The sequence below is a fragment of the Hippichthys cyanospilos genome, chromosome 20 (assembly GCF_059441005.1).
Source record: "Hippichthys cyanospilos isolate Australia breed blue-spotted pipefish chromosome 20, RoL_Hcya_1.0, whole genome shotgun sequence".
NCBI classification, from domain to species: Eukaryota; Metazoa; Chordata; class Actinopteri; order Syngnathiformes; family Syngnathidae; genus Hippichthys; species Hippichthys cyanospilos.
In genome coordinates, this window is record NC_142388.1 from 10,727,501 (window position 1) to 10,754,080 (window position 26,580).

At 39.4% G+C, this 26,580-nt stretch overlaps 1 protein-coding gene across 2 annotated transcripts in view; it reads left to right on the forward strand.

Moving 5' to 3' along the window:
• klhl29 (kelch-like family member 29) overlaps window positions 1-26,580 on the forward strand; it is a 222,498-nt gene that overhangs the window by 106,217 nt on the left and 89,701 nt on the right. For both annotated transcript variants that reach the window (XM_088403994.1, XM_088403996.1), the window contains 2 exons: window positions 4,746-4,881; window positions 10,452-10,943. In XM_088403994.1, coding sequence (XP_088260120.1) covers window positions 4,746-4,881; window positions 10,452-10,943 — 628 coding nt within the window. The remainder of the gene's footprint in view (window positions 1-4,745; window positions 4,882-10,451; window positions 10,944-26,580) is intronic.

Genomic DNA, 26,580 nt, shown 5'->3' on the forward strand with positions numbered 1-26,580 from the left:
TGATGCCGATCTAGGCCCACATCCTATCACGTAGCCAATAAAATGTTCTCATTTAGCCGCCCCAAGCTGTCTAGTTTACTTGCTTCATTTCATTTGGGCAAATTTCTTTCCAAAGTACAAACCCGGGAGTTCACGATCAGAATGGCCAAATGTCTGCTTTCATCCAAAATGGCCGACTTCCTGTTTGTTTCTGGGCATGGGTTCTTCTGACGTGTTTATGCATCCAGTAATGAAAAACACGTGTGCCCAAAAAGCTTTCCAGTGGGTTAAAGTGCAACGGTGTTGATATCGTATTTCTCCCGAGTAAAAATCAACATTGCCTAAAATTTGACCCCCCTTTTTTGGGTGAACTATCTAAAATTGTTTATCAGTCATAAGGCACACTGGATTACAAAGTACATCACCATCTTTTTAAAAAATCTAAGGCGTTTAGGTGCGCCTTATAGTGCGGAAAATATGGTGTATCTATAACCATTTTAAGCCTTTTGCACGAAATTACTTATTTTGTGTTCAAATTACTGCTATTCAAACAGATATAATGGGAAATCGGTCTGGCTTTGAGTTATGCGGTTATAAGTTGACCCCCTAATATAGGGGTTAAAAATGAGGAGAAAAAAAAACTCGACTTGTAAAAAAGTAGAGTAAAAAACATGCTGCCTATTTGAGATTTTCTCCTGTGTCCTGCTATAAAACATGTGATCGCTCAGTTTTGAAATAATACCAATAAAGTATTCTTGAGACTATTTCTTAAGTACAGTCATGAGAGAAGTGCCCACCAAATTTCTTATCACTGTGTGAGTCTAGTTTTCTGGCTGTTGTACTGTACTGTATATACATATTTTTTCTTTTCAGTCATTCCAAAAAATGTTAAAATACAAAGCGTCCATCATCATAACTGATTTGGCAATATAATCTGCATTTATGTACATGCATTTTCTCATACCGCATTTTGTTGTGCAAGTTATTACATATATAAATATTTACACTTGTAATATCTTTTTATTGCCTTGTATTACTGTGTGCCTTTGTGCCTCCACTGCAATGCCTCATTATGTATGGATTTAGGCGTAAACATGTTTTTTTTTGTGTGTGTTTGTATTGTATATGTTCCAATAAGTTGACCGGAGCAGTGTATCTTTATGGTGGCATCCTTTTTGCACTATTTCCCAAAATATTTGCAGCATATTGTGAAATATTGAGGGGGGGAAAAAAAAAAAAATATATATATATATATATTTTTTTTTTTAACCCAATTTGGCTACTTGTGACATAAATTACAGTATGCCATACCCCACGTGCTGCGAACTGAAATGTGTGAGTTGGACCACCGGTCCCAGCCCAGAATGGTTTTGCCACATGCTCAAAAATTATTTATCTGGCTCCCCAACCCCCACCGACCCAGCAGATGCTTTCTGTCCAGTCGGCAGAAAGCATCTGCCGGCCGTTGATAATAAGCGACCCACAATTGATGCAACTGGAATCACGTAGCGCAAAATAAAATGGGGAGAAAATGTCAGCTGCCATCCCGGAACTTCCAGTTCCTTCATACTTGTCTGCTTGCAGTATGTCTACCGTAATAAATACATCCTTGCTTCTGTTTGCGCGCTCGCCCGTGTGTGTGTGTGTGTGTGTGTGTGTGTGTGTGTGTGTGTGTGTGTGTGTGTGAGTACTGGCAGGATGCTTGTGCATACACACAGCTTATGTTTATTGTGTAGCCATGGCCCAATCCTGTTTGTACTACTCTCAATGCATCATCGTTTTTTTGATTTGTAATAATCAGACAGGCCATATGCATGTTTGACATTTTTTCCCCTCTATGTATGTACTGTATATCTATGTCCATCCATTGTTTCTGTCAAGTGCACTGGGTATTTTGCAAATCCATTACTGTATTTACCCAAAGATGCACATTTTGTCCCGAAAATGAAGGCCAAAAGTATGGGTGGATCCTCTAAATGTTAATGATAAATTAGATGTTTTTTTTAATCTAAACAATAAAAAAAAGATTCATCCAGTTTTGAGATGTGCATTTTTATAATGGCCGTACTCTTGCTTACAATAATTACTGAAACGGGGGGTGAACTAGATTTGTGGGCTTCAGTTAGCAACCAGTGCCTGTTACAGATAACATTAGCTCATATTAGCTTAGGTTGTTACAGCCTTATTATATTATTCATAATATCGATAAGAGAAGCGAGCAGACTGAACCTTCATCTGAATCTGTCCTTGTTCACACAAAAATGGAGAGAAAATTATGTCTCCATCTGATTCAGTTAAGAGTGCACCGTTTAGAGGACACAAAAAGGTATTCCATTTCACTAGTTTATTAATTATCGTCTTTTGGCATACACACACACTATCATAAACCTAGTAGAACATGAATGGTGCGCAACTTTGTTTTTTTTTTTTTTTTTCAAAAAGAACACGAGCCACGTCGTGAGGAAAAGGAAAAACAACTGTCAAGCGCATTCAACATTTAACTGGTGAGACATTCGCTGGTTGCTCTCTGAATTCACAACAAATATATAATTCATAGATACAAACACAAACAATAGTAGAATTTACAAAAAGAGATGTATTTCGTAATATAGAAAGTACCAAAATTTGACCCTAAAATTAAGGGTGGATCCTATATACTGGTGCATCCTATATTTCGGCATTACAGTATTTCATTTGTTCATTAGTTACATTGATTGTTAGTTAGGTTATCAGCGAATGCTCCAAGCTATTTTTTGAGTGTTAGTGTTGAGTTTAGTGGTTGGTTAGTTTCATTTTTGATTTAGTATTTGTTGCTTTGCTGGTTAGTTTTTCATTTTTATGGGAAGGGAGGGTCTACTTTATTTATTTATTTATTTTTTACGATGGATGGAACGGTGGCAGAACTGCCTCGCAGTTCAGAGTTCCCTGGTTCAATTCCTGCTCTTTGTAGCGCTATACAGGAACAACTTTCTCTGGGCGTCTAATTGAGCTGAATTGGTGTTTTGAACCAAAAACCATAGAGCCATATTTGGAATGTGGTGTAAATGGAGATTTAGCTGGCCAGAGTATGAGGCTGCAACAAATCATGTTTTTGTTTTGGGGTGTTTTGGGTAAACTCTTATTACTGTTAATGAGGCCATGTTTGTGGGTGCAGGCTAAGTATGAGGATCAAATTCCAAGCGTTAATGATGAGTTTTCCTTTGCCGGAGGATGAGGAGGAAGCTCGCTCATTAAAACAAATACCCGAGCTGGAAGGAGCGTCTCCTCACCTTACATTTCCTCGGGAATCTTGCCCCCTACCCCTCGAGTATCCGGAATGGAGCAGTTCTCCGAGTAAAGCGTCTGAGTTGACAGCTTGAAGTGGACAAAAGAAGCTGACAGCTCATCTTCTCGTTCTTCATTCCCTTGCTCCATCGCTCCTTTGTCTTTGTTTTTTTTTTTTTTTTGTTTTCCCGGTTCTTTGGCTTCTATTGTACACACTCACATGCACACGCGCGCGTACCGACACACACACACAGCTGTCAGGGAAGCTCCAGTAGGGATTTATCTCCGAGTGGACACACATTCAACTTGTCTGCCCGTGTGAAACTGAGTTTTCATCCCACAGCACAACATATTGGTGCAAAGGGTGTTCCCCAGGGTTCCGTTTTGGGTTTACTTCTATTGACAATTCATTTTACAGCCTCTGTCATATAAAAACGTGCCGTCTCGTGATCACAAACGTCGAGTTCTTTGAAGAATACGAAGCAACTATGGATAATGACCCACATGCTGCTTTATTACTATTCCTGCTGCTTTTTTTCCCCATCTCTTACTAATGTTCCTGTTCGTCTTCCTACATCTATTCCAATTCTTTTGATTATGTCATTATGGCGGCACTCGGTTTAAAAAAAAAAAATGAAGAGGTGGTGTACTACTTTTACCACCACTTCTACTATACTATTAGCGTTACTTCTGTTATGATTCTTCCGACTACTGGATGGGTTGTGTAAGATTAAGCTGCTTGTGAATTCTGAAGCCAAACTACGTCGCCGCGGGGTCAGACAGGATAATGGAATGGAGGGCCAGAGCGCCGCTCAGAGGGAATCCGGGTCTTTTCTATTAACTCCAAGGCCAAGCGGAGGGGAATCCGGCTTCGGCGCTGAACCCTTGAAAACCCGCGGCACTCGGCCGAGCCCGGACGGCGAAGCGGCGGGTGAAATGGGGAGAAAAAGATGTCTCGTGGGGGCCGCTGTTGATTGAGCCAGCGTTACATCAGCCTGCGCTCGCCTGATAACGCTTACTTTTCACAAAACGCTATTTTTCACATAGCAGGTGTGAAAGTTAAAATACTGTATCCAGAATTGTTTTTTGCACATTCTGTCCAACTATAACGCAGCAGACTTCAAAAGTTGCATATTTTATTTTTTTTACTAATGTTACTAAAATAAATAGATTTAATTGATTAATTTAATTATCCTTGGGAAAGACGCTCAACCTTGATAAATCGTATTCAATTTCCTCAGCTGGTTAAATAATGGTAATTATTGAAACAATTTATCAGACCAAAGACATATTTCGTTTGGTCTAAAAAGCCACATTACAATAATTCCATCCATCCATCCACTTAATGACAATTTTAAGAGTGTATGTTATGAACTGTAGTATATACTCTAAGCCCATCTATTTTCCATAGCCGTTTCTCCTCACTCGGTTCGCTGGCGTGCTCGTGAGAACTACTGGTATAGTAATAATCAGTATTTATGTTATTGTTATGATGATTGCAGTCTCCTGGGGACAACCAAAGCTCCAGCCTGCTGCTCACTCCAGGCGTGAGATGGGGACAGACGCCCATCAACCAGCTGACGCCATGGGACACGGACGAGCCACCCAGCAAGCAGCATCGAGATGGCGAGGCCACAGGTAACACGTCAAATTCACCGGCCTTTTAGTCAACCAACGACTGTGATTTTTCCATTTCGAGTCCATTTGAGTAAAAATTTTAGGTCCTGCATTAGTCACATGTACTACACAAGGGTGTCAAACTCGTTTAAGCTTGCGGGCCGCATGGAGGCAAATCTATTCCCAAGTGGGCCGGACCAATGAAATCATGGTATATCTTTGTATAACTTTAAAGCAACAACTTAAAAAAAAAATCAGCTCATTTTTATGCTTTACATTCCAAAATCAACCTTTTTGTGGGCCAGAACCAGCCCGCGGGCCGTAGGTTTGACTCTACTGTTTTAGGGGCTAGGAAATGCAATGCATTATGTTAAAAAAAAATGTATGTTGGTATGTGTGCCCTTTGTTATTCCTGCACGGTGGGGACCAAGACCCAGGTTTTACTTTCTTTGTGGGAACCAACATATTGGGTATTTTAGTCAGAATCTAAGTCCTAATTAGCATTTTGCGGGCTACATAAAATGACGTGGTGGGCCAGGTTTGGCCCCCGGGCCTTGAGTTTGACACCATTGTACGACAGGTTTGATCTAATGCTTAGTTGGTGACATTGTTGTGATTGTACTCTATATATACTGTACATGTTTTCTTTTACAACATGCTCACTTTAAATTCACCACCATCTGCATGATGTCCAAACGGTAGCTATTTTTTTTTTGGCATAAAGTAGGCTTATCGCACATATTATACAAAATGTCAAGATCAGACATGCAAAGAAACCACCTTAGCGATCTTAACAGTCCATGTCAAAGCACTGACTGTATAATGGCGTTGCCTGCTATTCATGTCCTTGTCTCTACTTTTCCTCCTCCTTTTTTCCCACTACAACTTAATGTAATGAAGCAGCCCAGAATGGCTTGCCCCAGAGCGGTTAATTTCCTTCCCTGACCTGCTAAGACTCACCCAAAATGTCTCTTTAACACCAGCAGACAGCGGTATTAGAGCTATCGAGGGACAACTGGGGGCTTTATTGCAGCGACATTTGATTCATTGATTGATTGACTGATTTATTAGGAGATATTTTATCATTTAACCTTTATATATCTAGGCAAGTCTATTGAGAACAGATGGAGTTTTATCATTTGTTTGCAGAGTGCTCCAGTCGTTTGGGGCACAAAATTGAAAAGTGGGCCAAAAGGAGGATGCACATGAACTCTTTCAGTGCCAAGCGTTATCTGAAAATTTAACTCCTTGAGTGCCGTACAATTTCGAGCATCTTGATTCATCTTTCAAGACCGACAGAAGGTTTTGTGCTATGTCTATAAAAATATGGGTGGTACCATATCAAAGGTTGTATGCCATTTTTTAATTAGTAAAAGAATGTATGGTTCTACCTTTAACCGTTCTTTTGTAATCACTTTTTGAAAATGGGTACTTTGAAGAACACCAAGCTATTTTGGACAAAATATTAGCTTTTTGTGAAAAGATGTGTTTTCTGCACAACAGTGACTTCGACACTATTTTTATTCTTATTATTTGTTTGTATAATGGCATCTGAAAAAGTCCTTCCTTCCATCTGACTAATTCACATTCGTCATAGTCATTTCATTTCCAGGGTGTTCAATACTATAATACTGAACTAGTCATATTGTGATCACTCCATTTACAGAAGCGCTATGCTACATGTTTGCTAGCTAGCAAGTTCAGGTCATTCTGGGGATGAATCTCTGCTGATATCAGTGAACCCGTATCGGGATCCACTCATCTGACAAATATGAGTCACTGAATTTGCCATCAGATTCTATGTCAGATGATATAAAATCTTTTAAAATACTGCACAAACTATGCCCTGTATATGCTATAGTTGGCTTTCAATGACGTAGGCGCACGAGTATGTTGCTTATTCACCACAAATTGTCATGGTTTGGCCTACCATGTGTACGTTTCCTGATTGTGAGCCGATCACTTGTTCGGTCCTTCTCTTCTTCTCTCTCGTCTCTGCTCCAGCTCTTCTTCTTGACCTGGCTGATTACATCTTTCTTAGCCATCGACAACAACGCTCTATTATATGGTCACAATTAATCATTTCAGTGCTCACTTGTGATTAAGAGGAGCGCTTGGCCATGAGTGTCATCCTTCCATTTAAAAAAAACAAACAAAAAATTTTTTTTCGATGTTTTTTCAACCCTCATTGTAGGGACGTGGACTTATCACTGGCTAGCTCAAAACCACACTAATTTTCTTCACACATCTGTTTGGGCAACATTATTCAATTGCGAAATAGTCGTACCATGTCATGTTCAGTGTGAAAAATGACTATATAAACTTGCTTACCTCTAACATTGCAAATATGCACTCTCATCAATCGCCGCCATCTTGCCTGTTGAAAACGAGGTTGCGCTTCATTTTTTCGGCCGACTTGGACGCTTTGAGTATGAAAACGAAAAGAAAGTGCACTACAAAATAAAAGTGCCGTACATTTGAACTGTGAGGCGGACGTGCTAACCACTGCACCCTATCGTATATATTTGACATTTACTTATATTGAAATATTTTGCTAATTTAGCTTTTTTTGTGACCAGTTGTAATGATATTTTTTCTTATAGATCTTAGATTGTTGTGTAACAAATTTAGTACCATTTCTGAGGGTAAAAGTCAAGTAAATAATTGCTAGTCCTCTGGGTACACTCTGTTGGGATGAACTAGGCAAAAGTCAGGTTCAAGGTAGCACCAGTTAGCTGACTGACTTGTGACATCTCCATTAACACCTCCAGACTCATGAATAATGTGAACGTCTTTTTTTTTTTAAACAGTGTTTAGACTTTGGCCTTTTGAGTCAGCGCTCAGTTATTTTTAGACTATGGCAGGGTGGCAAGGAAGCATCATTTCGATCCAATATGGTTGTCTTCCCGGCACACCCTCTGCACCGAGCGCCTCAGGGTAGGAAATGATTGGCTCCGAGTGTGTGGATAAACACACAGTCCACTGTGGCATAAGAAGCACAAGCACAAGTGTGTGCTCTTTGCTAAATTCTCATGATGATGTTGATCTTACACTGGGGTTAATTAAACATAAGGGAGGTTGCTTTATAAGGAAGAGATATTTTTCTTATGCAGCCTTGGCTGTCAGTAATGCAGCAGCCGGCCGGTTGCACAAGTGCATAGAAGAAAATCGGATGAAAAAATAAGTGTTGTGCTGAATTACATTTAAAACAACCAAGTAATAATCCACTATTTTGCAATAGGTAGCAATATACTCCCTAAAACATACTGACACTTATATACTACATTGCTGCAAAAGAAAGTTAAATATTTGCCACAAAATGTTCTTATTGAGTGTTAATGTTCTGGTGTGGTGTTTTTTTTCCCATTTTTTTCATGTTTTCAGGTCCCTGTGTGACAGTGTGTTAGTTTGATTTTGTGCACCTGTGCTCATTTGCCCAATTTCCTATGTTAGCCAATCAGCTCTCCGCACGTCATGCCTCTTGTCCAGGTGTTCCCTGTTGTCTAATCGGTGTGTCTTGTTTTTAGTTCTCTGCATCTTTCAGTTGTTTTGGGGTCATTTTTGCCATGACCAATTATGTCTCTGTGAGTTGCCATACAGAGTTCCATGCCTTTGGTAGTAAGTTTATTTTGGAGTTTTTATTTGTGTCTTTTTATACAGTTTTGATCTTGTTTATTTATTCATTGACATCATTAAATTGTTTAAAAAAGTTTTATAAAATATTTTTACTGTATATCAGTATGAGTATACACTGTATTCATATATCATGAATACTGATATTTTTTACAAATACATTTTCAATTAACAAAATGACAGAAACAAATTGTGCATACAAATCTTCAGAAGCCAAAGCTAACGGGTTAGTGAGCTAGTTACAACACCCTCAAGGGTTAATAGTAACAATAATGTAACAAAATGTAGAAACAACCAAAAATATGCCAGAAATGCAACACAATTACGATCCACAACCCCTTTAAACAGACTGAAGTCAACATCCTCCTTGATATGAAACCATGATAATGTCAAATATTCCTCACCATGACCCTGTACAAGATCTGGTGTGCTCCACCTTTTTGCCCTCAGTTATTCCTCTCATTTGCCACCCATGTGCGCATAACCAAGAATTGCGCTCTAACGACGGGAGTCCGGTTGTGAATCACGGGAGAGCGCCGTCAATTTGAAGTCCTTTCAGGCGTCTCTCATCCAATTTTATCATTTAATAGTCGATTTAAAATTCTTCTCTGTCAGCTGCTGTTCACAGCTTGGTCAGCGACTTAGTGGGAAAAAAAAGCCAATAATCAGTCAGAGTTGCCAATGACAGACAGCGTTCGAAAATCCAAGGAATACATGCTTCCTGTTGTGAACACTTTATATCCTGAACTTTTTTGGCCTTTGGAGCTACATCTCAACAAATGCAATTGGGCTCCGGAGTTCCACAAAATGCTTCTTGCTATTCATTTATTTATTTATTTATTTGTAATGGTGTTGGACCAGCCCAGACATCTCAGTACTGAGTTGAGGTGAGATGAGGTTATGTTTGGATTTAGCGTGTGCGTTTTTTCCTGGCTGTTCCATTCATGTCCTGAAATTAGTATTGATTACAGTTGCCAGTACATAAACTCATTGTGTAGAACAGTGGTTCTCAACATTTTTTTCAGCGATGTGAAATATGTTTTCAGCCAAGTACCCCCTAACCAGTGTAAAGAGACCTAAAATATGATATCAATGCCTGATATATGCTTATTTAAACTATTAAACTAAACTATTAGAACCTTTCAAACTTTATTTTTATTGGGCCACAAAAATTAATCAACTTCAAGTGTCTGCTCTTGGATCATAGAAGAGCTCTTATCAAAAAGAAATAAATGATTAAAAAAAATATTTTTCCACAAAAAAATAATCAACATAAAGTGTCAGACCTGTTCTCAAAAAGAAATATCAATAATTATTTGTCCACAAAAAAATATTAAAGATAAAGCGTCTTTTTGGATTATAGTAGAGATCTGTTCACAAAAATAAATCATTAACTTAATTATTAATATTTGTTCACACACACAAAAATCAAAGCGTCAGACCTGTTCTCAAAAAGAAATAATTCTAAATAATTATTTGTCCACAGAAAATTATTAAGCATAAGGCGTCCTCTTTTGAGATTACAGTAGAGATCTGCTCACAAAAATAAATCATTAACTTAATTGTTAATAAATATTTGTCCACTAAAATTCATCAACATAAAGTGTCAGACCTGTTCTCAAAAAGAAATAATTATAGAAAAGTATTCAACTTAAAGTGTCCTTTTTTTGGGATCACAGTAAAGATTTAAGTAATTCAATAATTATTTTTAAAGGATTTTTACACATCTGTTTTATTGAAAATCTTCAGTACCCCTTGGAGTTCTTTTTTAAGTACCTGCAGGGGTACCGGCACCGCTATTTGAGAACCACTGGTATTCTAACTGATGGGAGTTTCATGTAAAATGCTTGTCCCGTCTCAGTGCACGTTGGGAAATAGTCATATAAAAAGAATATGTATTTGTATTAGGCTGGTTGAAGGTTCCTCGGCTGACTAGTTTTCCCGCTTCTGCTTTGCAGGTCCTGCCTGGGTGGCGCCGGTCGCTGCTGTCAGTCAGCCCAGCCTTCTGCCCCAGACTTACGCTCTCCCCCATCCGCCGTCCTACAACCACAGCGTGACAGCGCAGTCGCCCATCATCGGGGTGACATCGGTGCCGCCGCCCCATCATCAGCACTCCCTCATGACCGCTCACTTCCAACTGACGCCGCAGTCCACCCCGCAGCCGCCCGCCATGGTGCTGAGCATGCCCGGCCAGGCGCCTTACGCCTCCGCTCCATCCAACCACGTGGTGCACCCCAGCCCTCACGCCATAATGGGCAACGGCCACTTAAGCGCCCACCATCCGGGCCTCATCCAGCTCAGCGACGGTCAGGGGACCGCCGCCCATGCTCCCGCCTCCGCCCACGCCTCGCCCGTCGCCGGCGAAAGCCAGGAGGGTCTCAATGGGCTTCAGATGTTACGAACCGTCGGGATGGGAAAGTACGAGTTCAGCGATCCGGGACATCCCAAAGGTAAGCAAGGGGGCTGCCGAGGGTCTGCTCGGATCATGCCAGCGAAGCCCGTGGTTACTTTTCTTTTCTTTGGGCTTTGCCTTCAAAGGCTGCAATTTCACTTCAATGAGCAATTTTTTTGTTTCTTCTGCGCACGTCTGTTTATACTCAAGGACCCGAGTCACTGTAAGATTTCGTGTAGTTTTGCCAAGCTTGTAATTTGTCAGGGTAGGCCTTGTTTTAGGCATGGGACGATATCAGAATCTAACCGTATGATAACCTTGAGCAAAATTATGGCTGTATCTCAGTATCATTCTATTGAAATTACAGCTCTAGAGTATATCATTTTAAATAGTTATTTGCTAAATAGCCATTTCCTACATTATAGAAGTTTTATTTTTAAACAAAATCCGCACTATAAGGTGCACCGGATTATAAGGCTCACCCTCAATTAATGACATATTTTAAAACTTTTTCCATATATAAGGTGCACCGGATTATAAGGCGCACCCTTGATTAATGACATATTTTAAAACGTTTTCAATCACAATGTAGTAATACTCAAAGTAATAACAATGATAACTGAAATAAAAACTCTAAACTCTCAATAGCATAATAACTCACTGTCAATATGGGCAACCTTGTTCAAGTGTAAACACAAGAAAGAAACAGGTAAAGGTTACTTTATCGGTTCATTCCCCATCTATGAATCCCAATCTCAATATTGATCCATATATAAGGCGCACCTGATTATAAGGCGCACCATCAGCTTTTAAAAAAAAAAAATAAGGCTTTTAGGTGCGCCTTATAGTGCGGAAAATGCGGTATATAATGCAGCATTTGCTACAATAACATTTACCTGCTGGATTAAAATAAATATGTAAATAAAATGAAAACAAAACAGGTTTTGTTCGCACAATAAATGCACAATAATAGTTAAAAAAAAAATAGAACTACCATTGAGTGACGTAGTTTTTTTTTTAATCATTCGACTACTGTGTGTATTGCTCAATAGTACAGTGTGGATTCTGTTATTTTATGTCGACGAGAGTATATTTCCCCCTCACGCACTGATGCACGCACAGGCTCACACAAACCGTTTATTCTCTCTCTCTTTCTCCCTCTCTCTTTCACTCTCTCCCTCTTTCTGTCTCTGTCTCTCTCTGTCGCTATCTCTCTCTAGCGCACTCACTGCAAGCTTGTAGCTTTCTCGCAATGTTGCCTGCTCGTTTTCGAAAACCCACGCCTAGTTCGTATTAAGGTTAGTGGAATAGTACTTCAGGGTTTGATTATTGATTGTTAGTTTGGCTTTAAAAGGCTATGTTAATGATTAGTGGGTTGGGATTGGAGTCAGTGATCTAGGGATAGTGGTCTAGGGTTGGGTACGTTTTACAGTTTGATTAGGACTCATAGGTGTCAAACTCCATACCTGGAGGTCTGGTATCCTACATGTTTTTGAGACTTCTCTTTAAACACACCTGATTCAAATGATGACAGTCATTTACAAGCTCCTGCAGAGCTTGCTGATGAGCAAATCATTTGAATCGGTTGGGATAGAAATCTGGAAAACATGCAGGATCCTGGCCCTCGAGGACTGGAGTTGGACACCTGTGTTAGGTGAATAATGGGTCAGTTAGGGCAAGGATTCCAGTCTAAGCTACGTGACACCAGGATACCCCATGGCAATCCTTGCGGGCGTGGAAAATTCTCAAATTTCACTTTGTGTGAAAATAATGATTTGTCAATTACAAATGTTTGTCCACGCCCGTGACATATTTTGACAGGCAGAAGAACTACAATTTTCTCTTGGTGTCACGTAAAACAGGTTCATTGGCTCAATAATGAGTCGGAAAGTGGGTTAGCGTAAGGGCTAGTACGTTAGTTAGTCAGTGGGACCATTGGAACTTGTAATATGGTCCTACCGCAAGCCTTCCTCCGCCTCAGACGCAACTGTGCATCTCTGCTGACGAAACCTCCAACTATCTCCCAGAATCCTACCAGTCACCGCCTCGCCGGCCTCATTTGCAAAGTTGATTCACGGTCCCTGAGCAGAATTCGTCGTCGGGTTTTAACCTTGGAGTTTACGACACAGGGATGCGTCAGAAACAGATGTTGGCAATTCCCGGTACAATTTTCACATTTAATGAAGCTTTTCATTTAGGTTTAGATTGTTTTCACCCCCTACACACTCCCAACCCCCCCTCGTCACATCCCCGACTCATTGCGATCAATAAAACAAAGGCAAATGAACTCGTAGATTGCAAAAAAGCAATTATTTCGTGGCCTGCTCGCGCTACATTGAAATGAGACTGTAGGTAGAATTGCAAACGGATAATTAGACGAGATTGGCGGCTCGGTCTGGTCTCAATAAAATGAGAATTTTTTGCTGCCTCCGGCGTGTTGAATAGGCTGTCACGATCCATTAAGCCTATACGCGCGCGGCTGCGTTGACCTCCTACTAAGAGGCGCGGAATGTTATAGCTTGACGGCTGTTGCGGTGCGGCACGACGAGTGTGACTCCAAAAGATTCCAGCCTGAGGTCTTGCAAGCTGTCTGCGCTGCAGTTTATTACATTTTCTATCAATTAACCTAACGTGGCAAAATGCAAAGATATCAATATGCCTCCAAACTTGGCAGGCCAGAATCAGTTATGTGTTTAAGGGAAGGCAAAAAATGGAAAAAGAATGGTGAACAAAAATTTTATATATATATATATATATATTTTTTTTTTTTTTTTTTTTTTTTCCCCCAGCCCTTGCGCCCTTTTAGTTGTAATCATTATTGTTTGGTGGGAGCAGAAATCGCAAATAAATGTCAGATGCCAGGGTCAATCATGTTGAATTCTTCATCATACATGTTAGTAATGCCCCTAGATACTGTCCACCTATTGGATAGCAATGTGCAATTAAGATTGCAGCTGACTGGTTAAGTCAGATAAAATAAAAAAATCCATTTGAAGTTTATTGGATGTCTTTGCGATATCCATGCTGCGTTTTGCAAAACGCTCCAATATAGCAAAGTCGTATTGCAATATGTATTGCAATTTATTGGCCAACGTTTGTTTCAAAAAAATCTTCTTTAGCTAATTGATAAATATTAGTATGAAGACATTAGATTATCCGATATTAAATTAAGATGTGCATTTTTAGAAATACACTATACATCCTCGTTTAATTAATTTTCATTATATAGTCTGGCTTCTTGGAGCCTACTTCGAAGACACTTGTGGCTGGATGGTGACATTTTGCCGCGTGTGTTGTCAAATTCATCATGCACACAGTTCGTTATAAAATGACATGACAACTTCATCCATGATATCATTGTCAGTCTTTCTCAGTTCGAAATGTTTCCAAATAGACAATTTTACCTTCTTAATACGAACCCTTTCGTACTTGACTTTGTCTTGGTCGGCAATTTAAATCAACTTTTAACAACTGTTAATTATTTTTTACAGCCTTTCTATGGGTTATAGCTTAAAAAGATAAAAATTCTTATCTATTGCAATTACAAATGACAAGACAAAAACAAAGCCTTTTCCCTGGGATCACCTCACATCCTCCGGGGGGCCCGTCCCACTTTTTGAGAAGCATTGTCTATTCGCACGCTCACATTGCCTCACACTTGTCTAGTTTCTGCACGATAAAAAAATGCGTACCATAATTTCGTCATTTTACTAACACACACATTGTGTTACAATTGGACAGCCATGATCTATGTAAACACGAAGGTCAGGGATAAACTTATATTCACATTTTTATGAAATTCACCCTAATTGATGTAAAAAAGGGGGTGTTCACTTATAAGCGAGGCCTATTTGTGCTCGGAGAAATCCAGTATATTTGCAGTAGAGACAAGCAAACCCCCATTGGCGCTTCCTTAGGCCCAGTTGTTGCGACAGGAAGTAGGAAGCAACTTCGGAGATTTTCTGTGAAGCCCAGTAGAAAACGGGACAGTTGACCAGACCGACATGAAACGAGTCACCGGCGACCTTTCCAAGCGATTTCTTGACAAAGAGCTGAACTAGCCAGTCCTCTGGAGTGATGTCATCGCTTCTTAACAAGTTGCTCGCCTGCGGACACACTCGCGACGTGAGCGTGGCGCTTTTTGTGGCGTTTGATGGCAAAGGGTCCTGATCTTGGAGATGCTGACGGCACTTAATCCACACACACAACAGGCCCCTTAGTGTCTGTCTGTCTGCTTTTGGTTGTGGATATTTTGTCAGATGACAGCCTGCAAACAGCACAATGGCAGAAATTGTGCCTCGTTTTTTGATGCGGTTTTGCTTCAAAGGCAGCAATTTGTCTTCGCTCCGCTTCAATGAACACATTTTATTCTTTGTGCGCACGTCTGCCGATATGCGCTTGTGTCAGGATTCACGTCAGCTGCTATCATGTGCACTTGACCGGCAAACACAGTCTTAAGCCACCACGGCATTTGTGGTGTTACATTATTTTACAGCCCGTAGTATTTTCCCAGGTAAGCCAATTAAACAGATTCTCATTTGCCATGCCGACCTAGCTGCAGGGTAAAACAAATCAAAATAAAAGCAAATAGAGATGCATCCGTTTGTGCAAGGTGATATACTTTTATGTGTGTGTGTATATATATATATATATATATATATATATATATATATATATATATATATATATATATATAAAACCACAGTAACTACATATTAAAATATATTAATGTAAAGTAAGGAAGAGATTGTTATTCTAATGTATTGTGATTAATGTGTTAGGGAAGTGCCTGTCAATTCTACACGAGTTTAAAGTACAAGTTTCTTGACAGAAAATAGCTTTGATACAATCAGGAACATTGTCAAATATTACCTGGAAAAAGACTTGAAGTAGCTGACGTTGTTGTGTATGATAATACATGTTTTTGAGTAGTCAAGTAATGTTTGCAAGCTGTGCCATGATTGGTCATTACTTGAGCCCTCAGCAACTGTTATTGTGATGCCATTTTCAGTCGACATCAAGTGACAAAATGGCCATCCCCCAAAATGGATAAAAACTCAATTTTCCGCTTGTTTTATATTCCATCCGTGCATTATTAATCTGATTGCGTTAAGAGGAGTGTAGTCGCACAAAACATATTGTGAGGACTTGACATCCTTTTGAAATATTGGAACTCGTAGTTGGACGTGGCTATTGAGCAGTGCTAGCATGGCCACTAGTCAGCAAAAGAAACACAGACACTATGCATGCACCCATGTCAACATTTATTGTAAATTATTTGCTGTTTCTTATTTTCACAAGATTATTGGATTAAATTTAAAAGTCCTTGACTCAGTACAGTATTCCGTTTTAAGCTACCTTTAGATGTGTTGTTGATTTATGAAGCTATAATGAACATCCAAGGCATGACATTCAAGAAATGAAAGAGCTACATTTACACCACTCCGTACCAATTGACTCATTTGCTTATGTCACCGATTTTTTTTCTATATTAGAGATAGGACGAGATCTCGTGTGATGAGACCTTTCGAGATTAAAATATTTTATATGCACTTTATATTCTTTTTATTCATTTACATTCAGGGATCTAGCATAAATTAGCCGCTAGCTAGCAGCGCTTGAGTGCCCCGAGAGCTGTCAGTACTTTACAGGGGCAGTTTAAGTCTGAACTGCACACTTCGATACTGACATTCTATACAATACCAAGCTGTTTCTTCTAAAATGTTGATAATAAAAAAAATTAAATAAATTACAATCCTGTCATTAATTATTATGTTGAAACTGGTCTTCGATGTTTATAATTGTTTTTCACCAAACGAAACAAATGTTTGTTTTTATCCGAATACCAAAATACTCATGAGAAGGAGCCCTACTGGAAAAATACAGGCTGATATTTTGGTTTTCCAGTTCAATAAATGAATGGCTAAATATTGGCGTATCAGACAGAGACGGTTTGAAAAACTCAGCAAAAAAAAATACGCCAACCACAGCAACTAACGCCAGCTGTGTGCATTTTGGTAAACTAGCTTAGCTGCATCTGATAAATGAGCCTTTAACAAAAGTGCCTCTCTTGTTTGTTTACATTTACACTGTAGTTTGTTAATTTTGCTCATTTAAAAAAAAAAAAAACTTCAAAAACTGGAAAATGCATGCACTGTGTGCACAATAATTAGAAACTTGTATTTTTGAGGATTAATATAATTTTTGAACTAAAACACTCTTGGCTCATAATATAATTTTTGAACTAAAACACTCTGGCTTGAGCCAAAATGTTATGAAGTAACCTGAATATTTAAGAGATTCAAAGTGAGATTCTAGTTTTCTTAAGAAAATTTGGACGTGCAACTATTAGTGTGCATATTAGTGTGCATAAATATTATGCAACCATATTAAAACTGGAAATTTTTGCATCACACTTGTTTATTTTCAGTTGTTAAACTGTGCATAATAAACAACTCAAAATGATCAATTTAGACACCCTTCTTTTCAATAACAGTTTTAAGTTTCCATCCGTGGACGACAACCAGCATTTTGTGGAGCAACAACCACAGCCTCAAATACACATTACAGAGACTGTTTTCCTTCTTCGTACATTTCTCATTTAAGAAAGGCCCGCAAGTTCCCAATAGGGTTTAGGTCAACATTGTTCTAACATCTTTAAGGCCGTTATTGACAAACCACGCAATGGAGTACACAGTTTTGGCACACGATAATGTCCATACTCTCAACTGAACTGTATTTATCTCCTTTAAGCTGTAAAATATGCATAAATAAGGTCAAAATACTCACTTGCCTAATAACAGTGCACACAGTTTACTAGGCATTATTTTATATTACAAATTTTGCTAAAACTTCTCCTTGTGTCAATCTCGAGGGCTTAATCTCGTAAGAAATCTCGTCTTGTCCCCTTTTAAACAATTGGCAATTTTAGTTGAGTTCAATGGCTACTTAAAAGAGTGAGTGTTAGTTATGGTCTATTGCATATGTCAGGGAAAAGGAAGTGCAGTGTATTGTCTGTTTCATGTGCAGTTTTAACTTCCTCCCCTGCTGTGACGTTTCAGTCGCCCCTCTATAATTTTGCCCACCTTGTTTTGCCGCTCACAGCAGGCACTTTGGGTAATAACCACCTGTCGACGGCGTATTCCGTCCTCTTTACGTTCAATTTTTATTTTTATTGTAACTCAAATAACTGGTGCGGCTGACTCGGACAAACTGCTGACAGCGGAGGTGACTGACATTGTTGATTAAAGGGCACAGGCTGAGTGTGGGGCGCAGGCTTGGAGAAGCACCTCAAATATATTGAGCAGCTCTTTCAAATCGATGCTTGTGTCCTGATGAATATCAGCCATGGGACGCAAGTGTTGAGTTCAGTATGGATGAACTCCGAAATGGGATTGATTTAAATGCATCTAATCAAATATGCTTATGTTTTGGTTATATCTATGCTAACTTCCCTCAGCCTCTAATATATATATATATATATATATATATATATGTGTACATGCACTTCCTTAACTTGAAGGAGAGCACTATGTCAACCCAATATCGGCGAACAATCCAAATGTAATTAATCATCAGTTCCAGTGTCGCTTTCCTTAACGATTGTCCTTTTAATTTAATGGTTTAAAGGATCCATAAAAGTAAGTTTTGTCACAATGTTTTTTTTGTTTCCAAAGTAGCTCCTCCCACTGCAGACAACAGCCGCTTGTTCGGATAAACTGTTTGTTTTTTTTCTAACAAAAAAAAAGCAAAGTTTTGAAATGAAAAAAAAATCAAAACAAAACTGTTGAACCATTAAAATGTCAAAATACAAGTTTTGACACAAAAGTCTTACATTTCCCATTGCAATTATTTGACAATAATAACCACAATCTCAAATGTGCATTCCACACTTCCCGAAAGTTTCAGGTCAATTTTCCTTGTGCTTACAGAATTGATTTTGTATTCTAAAATGAAAAAAAAAAAAAATGTCATGTCTTTATTGGCTGCCTGTCCATCAAGTGGCCCTTTTCTACAGCGCACATGCCTTCATTTTGTTTTGACACGCATTCAGCTTGAAAAACAAGATTTTTATCTGACACTTAACGCTCGCTTCCACCTCAGCGATCTTCACTGGTCTTTGGCTCACACACAGGCAGAGGCGATCACATGCATAAGTGCACTCGAGGAGCCACTAGGCCCGCATTAGACATCCACTCGCAGTGACGCGCGGCCTCCCCGCCTGCCCGGGAGTTCATCTTCCAGTCAGCTCACATCAGACTTCACCGGGGGACTGCGTAGCGACCCTCGTGAAGGCAATTAAGATGCCCCGCCGAGTTAAGATCATAGCAACGGTTTGCCGTTTAAATTTGTATATAATTCAGTCAGATTTAACTGGTAACATAATACTGTAATGTTACTGTAATAGTTTTTTTTTTTTCTCTTTTTAATTAGTGGAGATATTGCACATAACAAACAGCACACAAGGTTTTCGGACTAACACGACAGCTGCTCTCACACCTTTGTGCTAAACATAGAACCCCCTTCATGCTTACTACCATACAACAGTTTACAGTTACTTGGAAGCAAAGTGGTCAAAAATAACCGCAGGCAATGAGCCACAAGACATTTTCTACTTTTTTAGCAGCCTCTTCTGTGTTTTTCTTATTAACATTAGGCCTAATCATTTGATTTGATTTGAAAGGTAATTTTGAAGCATTTTAAACCAATGGTACTTATCTGTCAGTAGCTTTGCGTTCCCATCATCCCTTCTGTCCAGCAGCACCGTACACGTTGGAAAACTTGTAATCAGACCTGAGTTCAAATCTACGTGGCTCCGTCCTTTCTGTGTGGAGTTTGTTGTTCTCCCCGAGCCCGCGTCGATTCTCTCTGGGCACTCCGGCTTCCTCCTACACTCCAAAAACATGCATATAATGGACATACTGCCATTCATGCACCCAATCACACCTAAGATATACTAACAATTTAGCATGTCCAATTCACCTGCCATGCATGTTTTTCAAATCAACCAATCAATCAATCAAATTTTATTTGCGTAGTCCTGAATCACAGAAGTGTCAAAGGGCTTCACAGATGAAAAGAGGTCATGTCGAGACTTCTTTCGAAAAAAGAAGTCATACAGTGACATCTATTCGGTGTAAGGTACGCAACAGCATCACCTGTCAAAGCTCCCAGAAGGGGAAGGAAAAACTGAAAAACCAGTTTGGGGAAAATCAGAAAACTTCCGAAGGGACCACAGGTGGGAGGAGCCCCCTTCTAGGCTCACAGGTTGCAGTGGATGCTGCATGTACCAGATACAGACAAATATATACACACTACAGACATTTTTTTGGAGTGTGGGAGGAAGCCAGGGTGCCTGGAGTGAACCCACGCCGGCTCGGGGAGAACATGCAAACTCCACGCAGGAAGGCTGGATTCGAACTGGGGTCCCTTTAACTGTGTAAAATTTGCTCATGGGGTTTTTGCTTGCTAACAGGGTGGCAAATTAATTCTGTACGTTTTGTTCTTTCGATCAGTCGGTCATTATAATGAAAAAGAGTGAAATATCAAAGAAAGAAATGAATAGAAGACTATAAAGGTTTTTGTTTTAAATGACTACAAAGCAGAGCAATGTTTAACAAGCATTCAGCTAAGCAGTCATTATTTTATTTTACTCTGTGATTGTAAACCATTAGATGTTGATGTGTGGGTGTGGGTGAATGTAGCTTTGGCTTGGTACATGCATAAGGATTTTTCTAATCCGTCTGTGATCAACTAAGAAGTTTGGATTACAATTTCACAACATGTAAATCATTATGAATGTCTAGACCACAGTGAAGAAATGGAATGGTATGGACTTGTGACACGTTCTATAAGAGGAGATGAGGCGGACAAGAAGAAGTGGGCAGACAAAATTACAGAAAGGACGTGGAAGAACTTTTCAGAGACCCAGGCTCTGCTCCATGACCGCAAATGATGGAGGTCAATGGTGAAATTTTTACCATTCTGGATTACATTTGATCAAAAAAAGGACAATCTTCTGTATTGTTGAAAAACTTACTGGTTAGACAGCTGATCTGGAGCTTGAGCACACGCACAGTTTTTGGTCAAGCCACTAATGTTTGTGAGTGACATACGCGGTATATTAGCTGATAAAGTAATGTATTTTAGTCCTTTTCTTTGATTTTTACCCCACTGCAAGTTTGTGTTCATGGCAATAAAGGCACTCAATACCCATGTTTAGCATTGAATGAAAGCCACAGCCTCCATCTTTGCCCTGCAATTTCTCCAACGTAACATGGCATTTTTTTTCTGACAAATCAATTTCACCACTTTCGTTGCCGGATTCCGAATCAGGGGCCCTTTCTGACTCAAATAAAGGTCCATGTATGCCCATTTCTTCATGACGTTTGTCAGAACACTCCAGTTAAGCAATGACAACAACAATCTGGTATATCGCTCGTGGGGCAAGGAATGGCCCTGTCTATGAGTTGACCTCACCAGCATTCCCAAAAAGGTGCCATTCTTTGAAACTAAGTAGATTGATTTTGGGCGAACCAATTTGGCAAATACAGGAGACAAAAAAATTGGAACACCAAATATGTCTCAAACTTTACAACATTACTCTACCTTTCAAGACATCAATTTGGGATCCACAGAGGTACACTATAAGGGATTCGTGATGGAATATTTAAGATTGTCAGTCTGACCTATTTCACACCCTTTTATCCCAACGAATCCAAACTTAAAATATTTAAATGAAAGGCTAATCTTATAGAACAATGGTATATGGTCATACATTGTCAGATATTTGATGTCCTTGTTAGGAAGGGGCAAATTCTTGACAAATATAGCCCATTGTCATGTTCGCACCCATCCCTTTTTATCTTGTAGCTACCCTGTGACGGCAAATTCCTTAGAGATTGTTTTCGCACTATCAACTTCTGGAAATGCATGGCAAGCTTTCCTTCTTTGATTCTAAGGAATTGTTGTCCAAGTCCGTTCTTTTGTGCCCTGTAATTAAAACATATTTACAGTTTGTAACAAATAATGATCCACGGAAATGTAAACCGTTTACCTTTTACAACTCTGGTTCATTTTAAATACAAGAACCTTGTATATGGCATTCTGCGCCTTCAATTTCGATTCTAATTGCCAGGAATAAACTTAAAACATCCAATTTAACAGCTGGTTGATCTGTTAATCGTTTTTATGTCCATCCCTGGTCAGTAGTATTCCTTTTTTTAGCTGGGATAAGCATGGCTTCCATCCAAAAGTTTCTTTTACATCTTGGCCCCTATGGAGCTGCAAGAGAAGGGAGAGATGGCAGCAGTAGGAAAAGCGCCTCCCGCTCTAACTCATTCTCTCTCGTTATCGTATTTTAAAGGCGAGGAGCCCCTGCCAGGAGCCCCCGTGCATTATATCTGCCCGCAGTAAATGCACGGACGGCGGATAGCTCATTAAGATTGATCATCCCTTGCCCAGCTCTTCGCGTGCACAATGCAACGAAGGGTTCATTAATCACCTGGATCTCAAAGATAAAGCTTGCGAACGTCGGCTGCCGAACCCACGGTCCTGACAGATCAGGTTGTACATGCATAATCACATCCTGGGAGCGTAGGTCTTCCCACCCCACTCCTGCCCTCTTTACGACAAGCGACTCCTTTTGTTCGCTTCCATTCGCAGGATCGCATCCTCTTTTGTGGCCGCACCATTGTCTGAGGAGCTGCTCACCACTTGGGTGCTTTTTGATATTTTTTTTTCTTCTCACCTCTTTCCTCTGCTGCCTACTCCTTATTTTAACTCCCCTCCTCCACCTTTCCTGGACTTGTTAGCACATTTTTCTTTTGGTTGCACACCTCCGACTGGGACACATTCAGACAAGTTTCCTAGCAGGAATGTACAAACCTAGAATTCACTCAGTGGTTGACCTCCAGTTTAATTTCAAGCGTGGATCCCTGAATGGCGAAAAGTGCACATAAGATATGCGCTAACTAAGAGGAGCAGTCTGCTTGCTTGAGTCCCGGGAATACTTTCGAAGCTGACGCCTCAAAATGTACAAAAATATACACAAATTGCATTGATTAAATCAATCATTTAACTGAAATAAATGCAATTTATTTCAATACAAAATGTTAATTAGATGCAGTTGAGTACTTATACATGCAAAACCTTTGCATATGCTAACTTATACAAAAGGGAAATACCTGGCGCAAAAATGCTAATAAATTAAATGCATACAAGGCAGCACGATGTTATCCGTTATGGATAGCATGCTAGCTAATGTTAGTTCTTATCTTCAGCATGTTATATAGTGCTGCTTTGTATGCATTTAGCTCGTTAAATATTTCCCTTTGGTATATGTTAGCATATGCAAAGTTTTGCATGTATAAATACTCAATTGCATCAAATTAACATTTTGTATTGAAATGAATAGCATTTGTAATTCAGTTATATGACTGATTTAATCAATGCAATTTGTGTATATTTTTGTACATTTTGAGGCTGTTGCCTCAAAAGTATTTCCCAGACTCAAGTAAGCTGACGGCTCCTCTTAGTTTGTCGTCAATGGTGAGCTCATATTTTATGTGCACTTTATATTCTTTTTATTCATTTACATTCAGGGAACCATGCCTGGAATTAAACTAGAGGTCAACCACTGAGTGAATTCCAGGTTTGTACATTGTTAAACTCCTGCTAGGGCAATCGTCTGAATGTGGCCCGGTCGGAAGTCGGCAACCAAAAGAAGAATGTGCTAACAAGTCAAGGAAAGGTGAAGTTGTTGGATCAACAAACAAACAAATTTTGGGATACAGTATTATTATAAATGACAAAATTCTTACAAAGAAAGATTTTCATAAATTTTCACAGATAGACAGAACAAAACCTTAACCCTCAATTGAAGCCGAACCATCTTTCCTCACTACAAAATGTAATATCAACAGCGACCAGAGGTGGCGCCAAAAAACAAAGATCCAGCCAAACAAATCACAACTAAAAACTAAATCAATTCCAAAACACAACACGCAGCCCATGCAGCCCGATACCAATTGATCCACAGGCCAGTACCGAGCCGCGGACCGGCACTTCGGGACCTCTGCCTTAAATGGGTACATTTTCTCCGACACAAACACCCTTGCCAAAACTGAGCTTTCAAGGCATATTGAGGACCACAAAAAGGTGACAAGATATTTCTTAGTTGCCTAAAATACAGCATTAACAGCCTGTAATATATTTAGTTACCAAAGTGCAAGAGGGAAGTTTAAAACAAGGAGGAAAGATGTAGAAACAGCTGGAGTCCATTTGGCTTCGGGGAACGGCAACACTTATTGCCCCCCCCGGAAAACTTAATGGCAAAACTTTACGAGCGCCACGAAAGACCATCAAATAAAGTTTATTTCCGCGACACAAACAGATACAAGGAGACATTTATAAGGATTGTGATTCAAGTCATGTGGATCTAAGATGATACTACCTCATATTTTCGCTGTCTCTGTTGTGCTAGAAAGTCTAAAATAAACATACCCCAAAGATGTGAGCATGATTTCTAGTTGAGACTGAGGGTAAATTCAGGACGGCAATAATTAAAACGTCAGTTTTTAAGGTATGCAGACAATCAGACCTTTTGAATAATTATTTCGATCAAGTTCAACTGGAACCAGAATAAGAAAGAGCACGGTAGTTGTAACTTGGTACCGCTAGTAAACAGCGCAGATGCTTCTAGGAATCACCGTATGCCATGTGGCGGATGTTTCTCCCTAATGACAAGGTCTAATTGCAGCGGAGAGTAGGGAGGCGACAGAAGCGAGCCTCTGCTGGCACAGAAGCTGTTCAGCAGTGTCGGCCATATTCGAGTCAAACTTCTGCCCAGGAAACTTTTAAATGTCTTTGATAATGCATGCAGGACATCTAATAAATACTAATGACGAGAGCAGACAATAGCAGGAATAGCTCCCACTTTCCATCTTATTATTCCTGAGAGTTAGCAACAAGGTCGGCACTGGGAAGATTGATAGTTTGTCTGCGACGTAGACAGATGATAATGGCTCCCGACTGCAATCAAGACATCTTGGGTACGCTCGCCCAAGGAAAATCCCATGCAGGGGGCTGATAACGTGATGCTATTGAATGATGCTGAATCACGACATTATTGACTTTTCATTGTGGCCCTTTTTCAGAGCGCTTGTATTTTACACTGTGTGGATATTTTAGAATGTATTATAATACATGATGATACATTATATCACAATGCCGATATTTGCAGGGAGTGTATTTACCTTTGTTCTGGGCACATAGGCCGCTTTCCGCCAATAGTCTAAAGGGGCTAAAACAGCCTTTATTAAGCACACGTTTTTTCTATTTTTAAGTCCTAAACAGGCAAAAATGTTCAGGGCTTTAGAGAAATTTAGGATCTTTTTCACAGAGGATTTTTTTGGACACCAATATAGCAGTTTGCTACCATAAATAAAACATAAGTCATCACTGCACAAATAACAATACAATTGAGTCAATCATGGTATCAATAAATTATGCTAATTTAGCATACAGGATCATGGCTATCTAAAAATGATGATGTTGAATCTATTTTGCACCCAAAAAGACAACAGAACAATAGATTACAATTATGGTATTTAATGATGGTATAGTGCTCATGTAATATAAGCACCAGTTTGGCATTATTCAATTATGTATGTAAATATGGATTCAATCATTAAATTACGTAATTCTCTTACAAATCACGGTCACTCTTATAAGACACGTGTTTGGCACCCGGCTCGACCAATGAAAGTATCAACCCACTCCCATGCAGAAGTTGAAAAGAACTCCACATTGGTGCCCACTTCTTGTAGGAGTGCCCCTGAATTGGAATTTCAAGTGTAAACTCTGCTTTTTAATCATGTTTGACCAGCTACTCGCTTTACTCTAGTTAGACATCCAAGCGCCTACTCGTAGGGCAACTGCGGCTCACACTGATCCCAACTACGCACTGCCAAAACATGCAAACTGGAAGGCATAACAGTACAGTTACTGTATAAGGTTTAATCATTTAAAATTTAATTAAATATGTGTACTGCAGTAATATGTGTCTTATTTTACCCATAATATTATTGTTGTATAATGCTGGTCAAATCATACTATGTAATGATATTTTAAAGTATATTAACATTTTAATACTAGTAAGTATATACTATTAATAATAGTAATACTTAGTAAGTAGTGCAGTGTGTATGTAGATGCATATGTAGATGGTTGATACACTACTTCATGATATGGATATCTATCGCCGAAAAATAAATATAGAGGCACAACCTTCACAATGACATGAAATTTTTTGTAAATTTGCAAGCATTGCGGTCTTGTGTTGTTTATTAGTAACTCTTAACGCTCTAAATGTTGTGTCTGACTTCAGGGCTTGTGAGCAAGAGCTAAAAAAACAAATTAGAAGGTCACAGCTGCCTTACTTAAACATGGTTGGGAAATAATAAAGAAAAAACTGGATTTTTTTTTTCTTTTTTTTTTTTTTTCTTTTACTTCTAATAGGATCAAAGACAAGCGTTGCATAGCCCCCACCGCTAACCTTCGCGCTTGAGCCGCTTTGACTTTTAGGACGTTGTCCAGTAAACGCGGCACGGACATGTTGACATTTATCTTTAAAGGGCTCAGCTGACATGAAAATGTTGTTATTGTGTTTGTCTACATGCCGGGAAGGCGGCAAG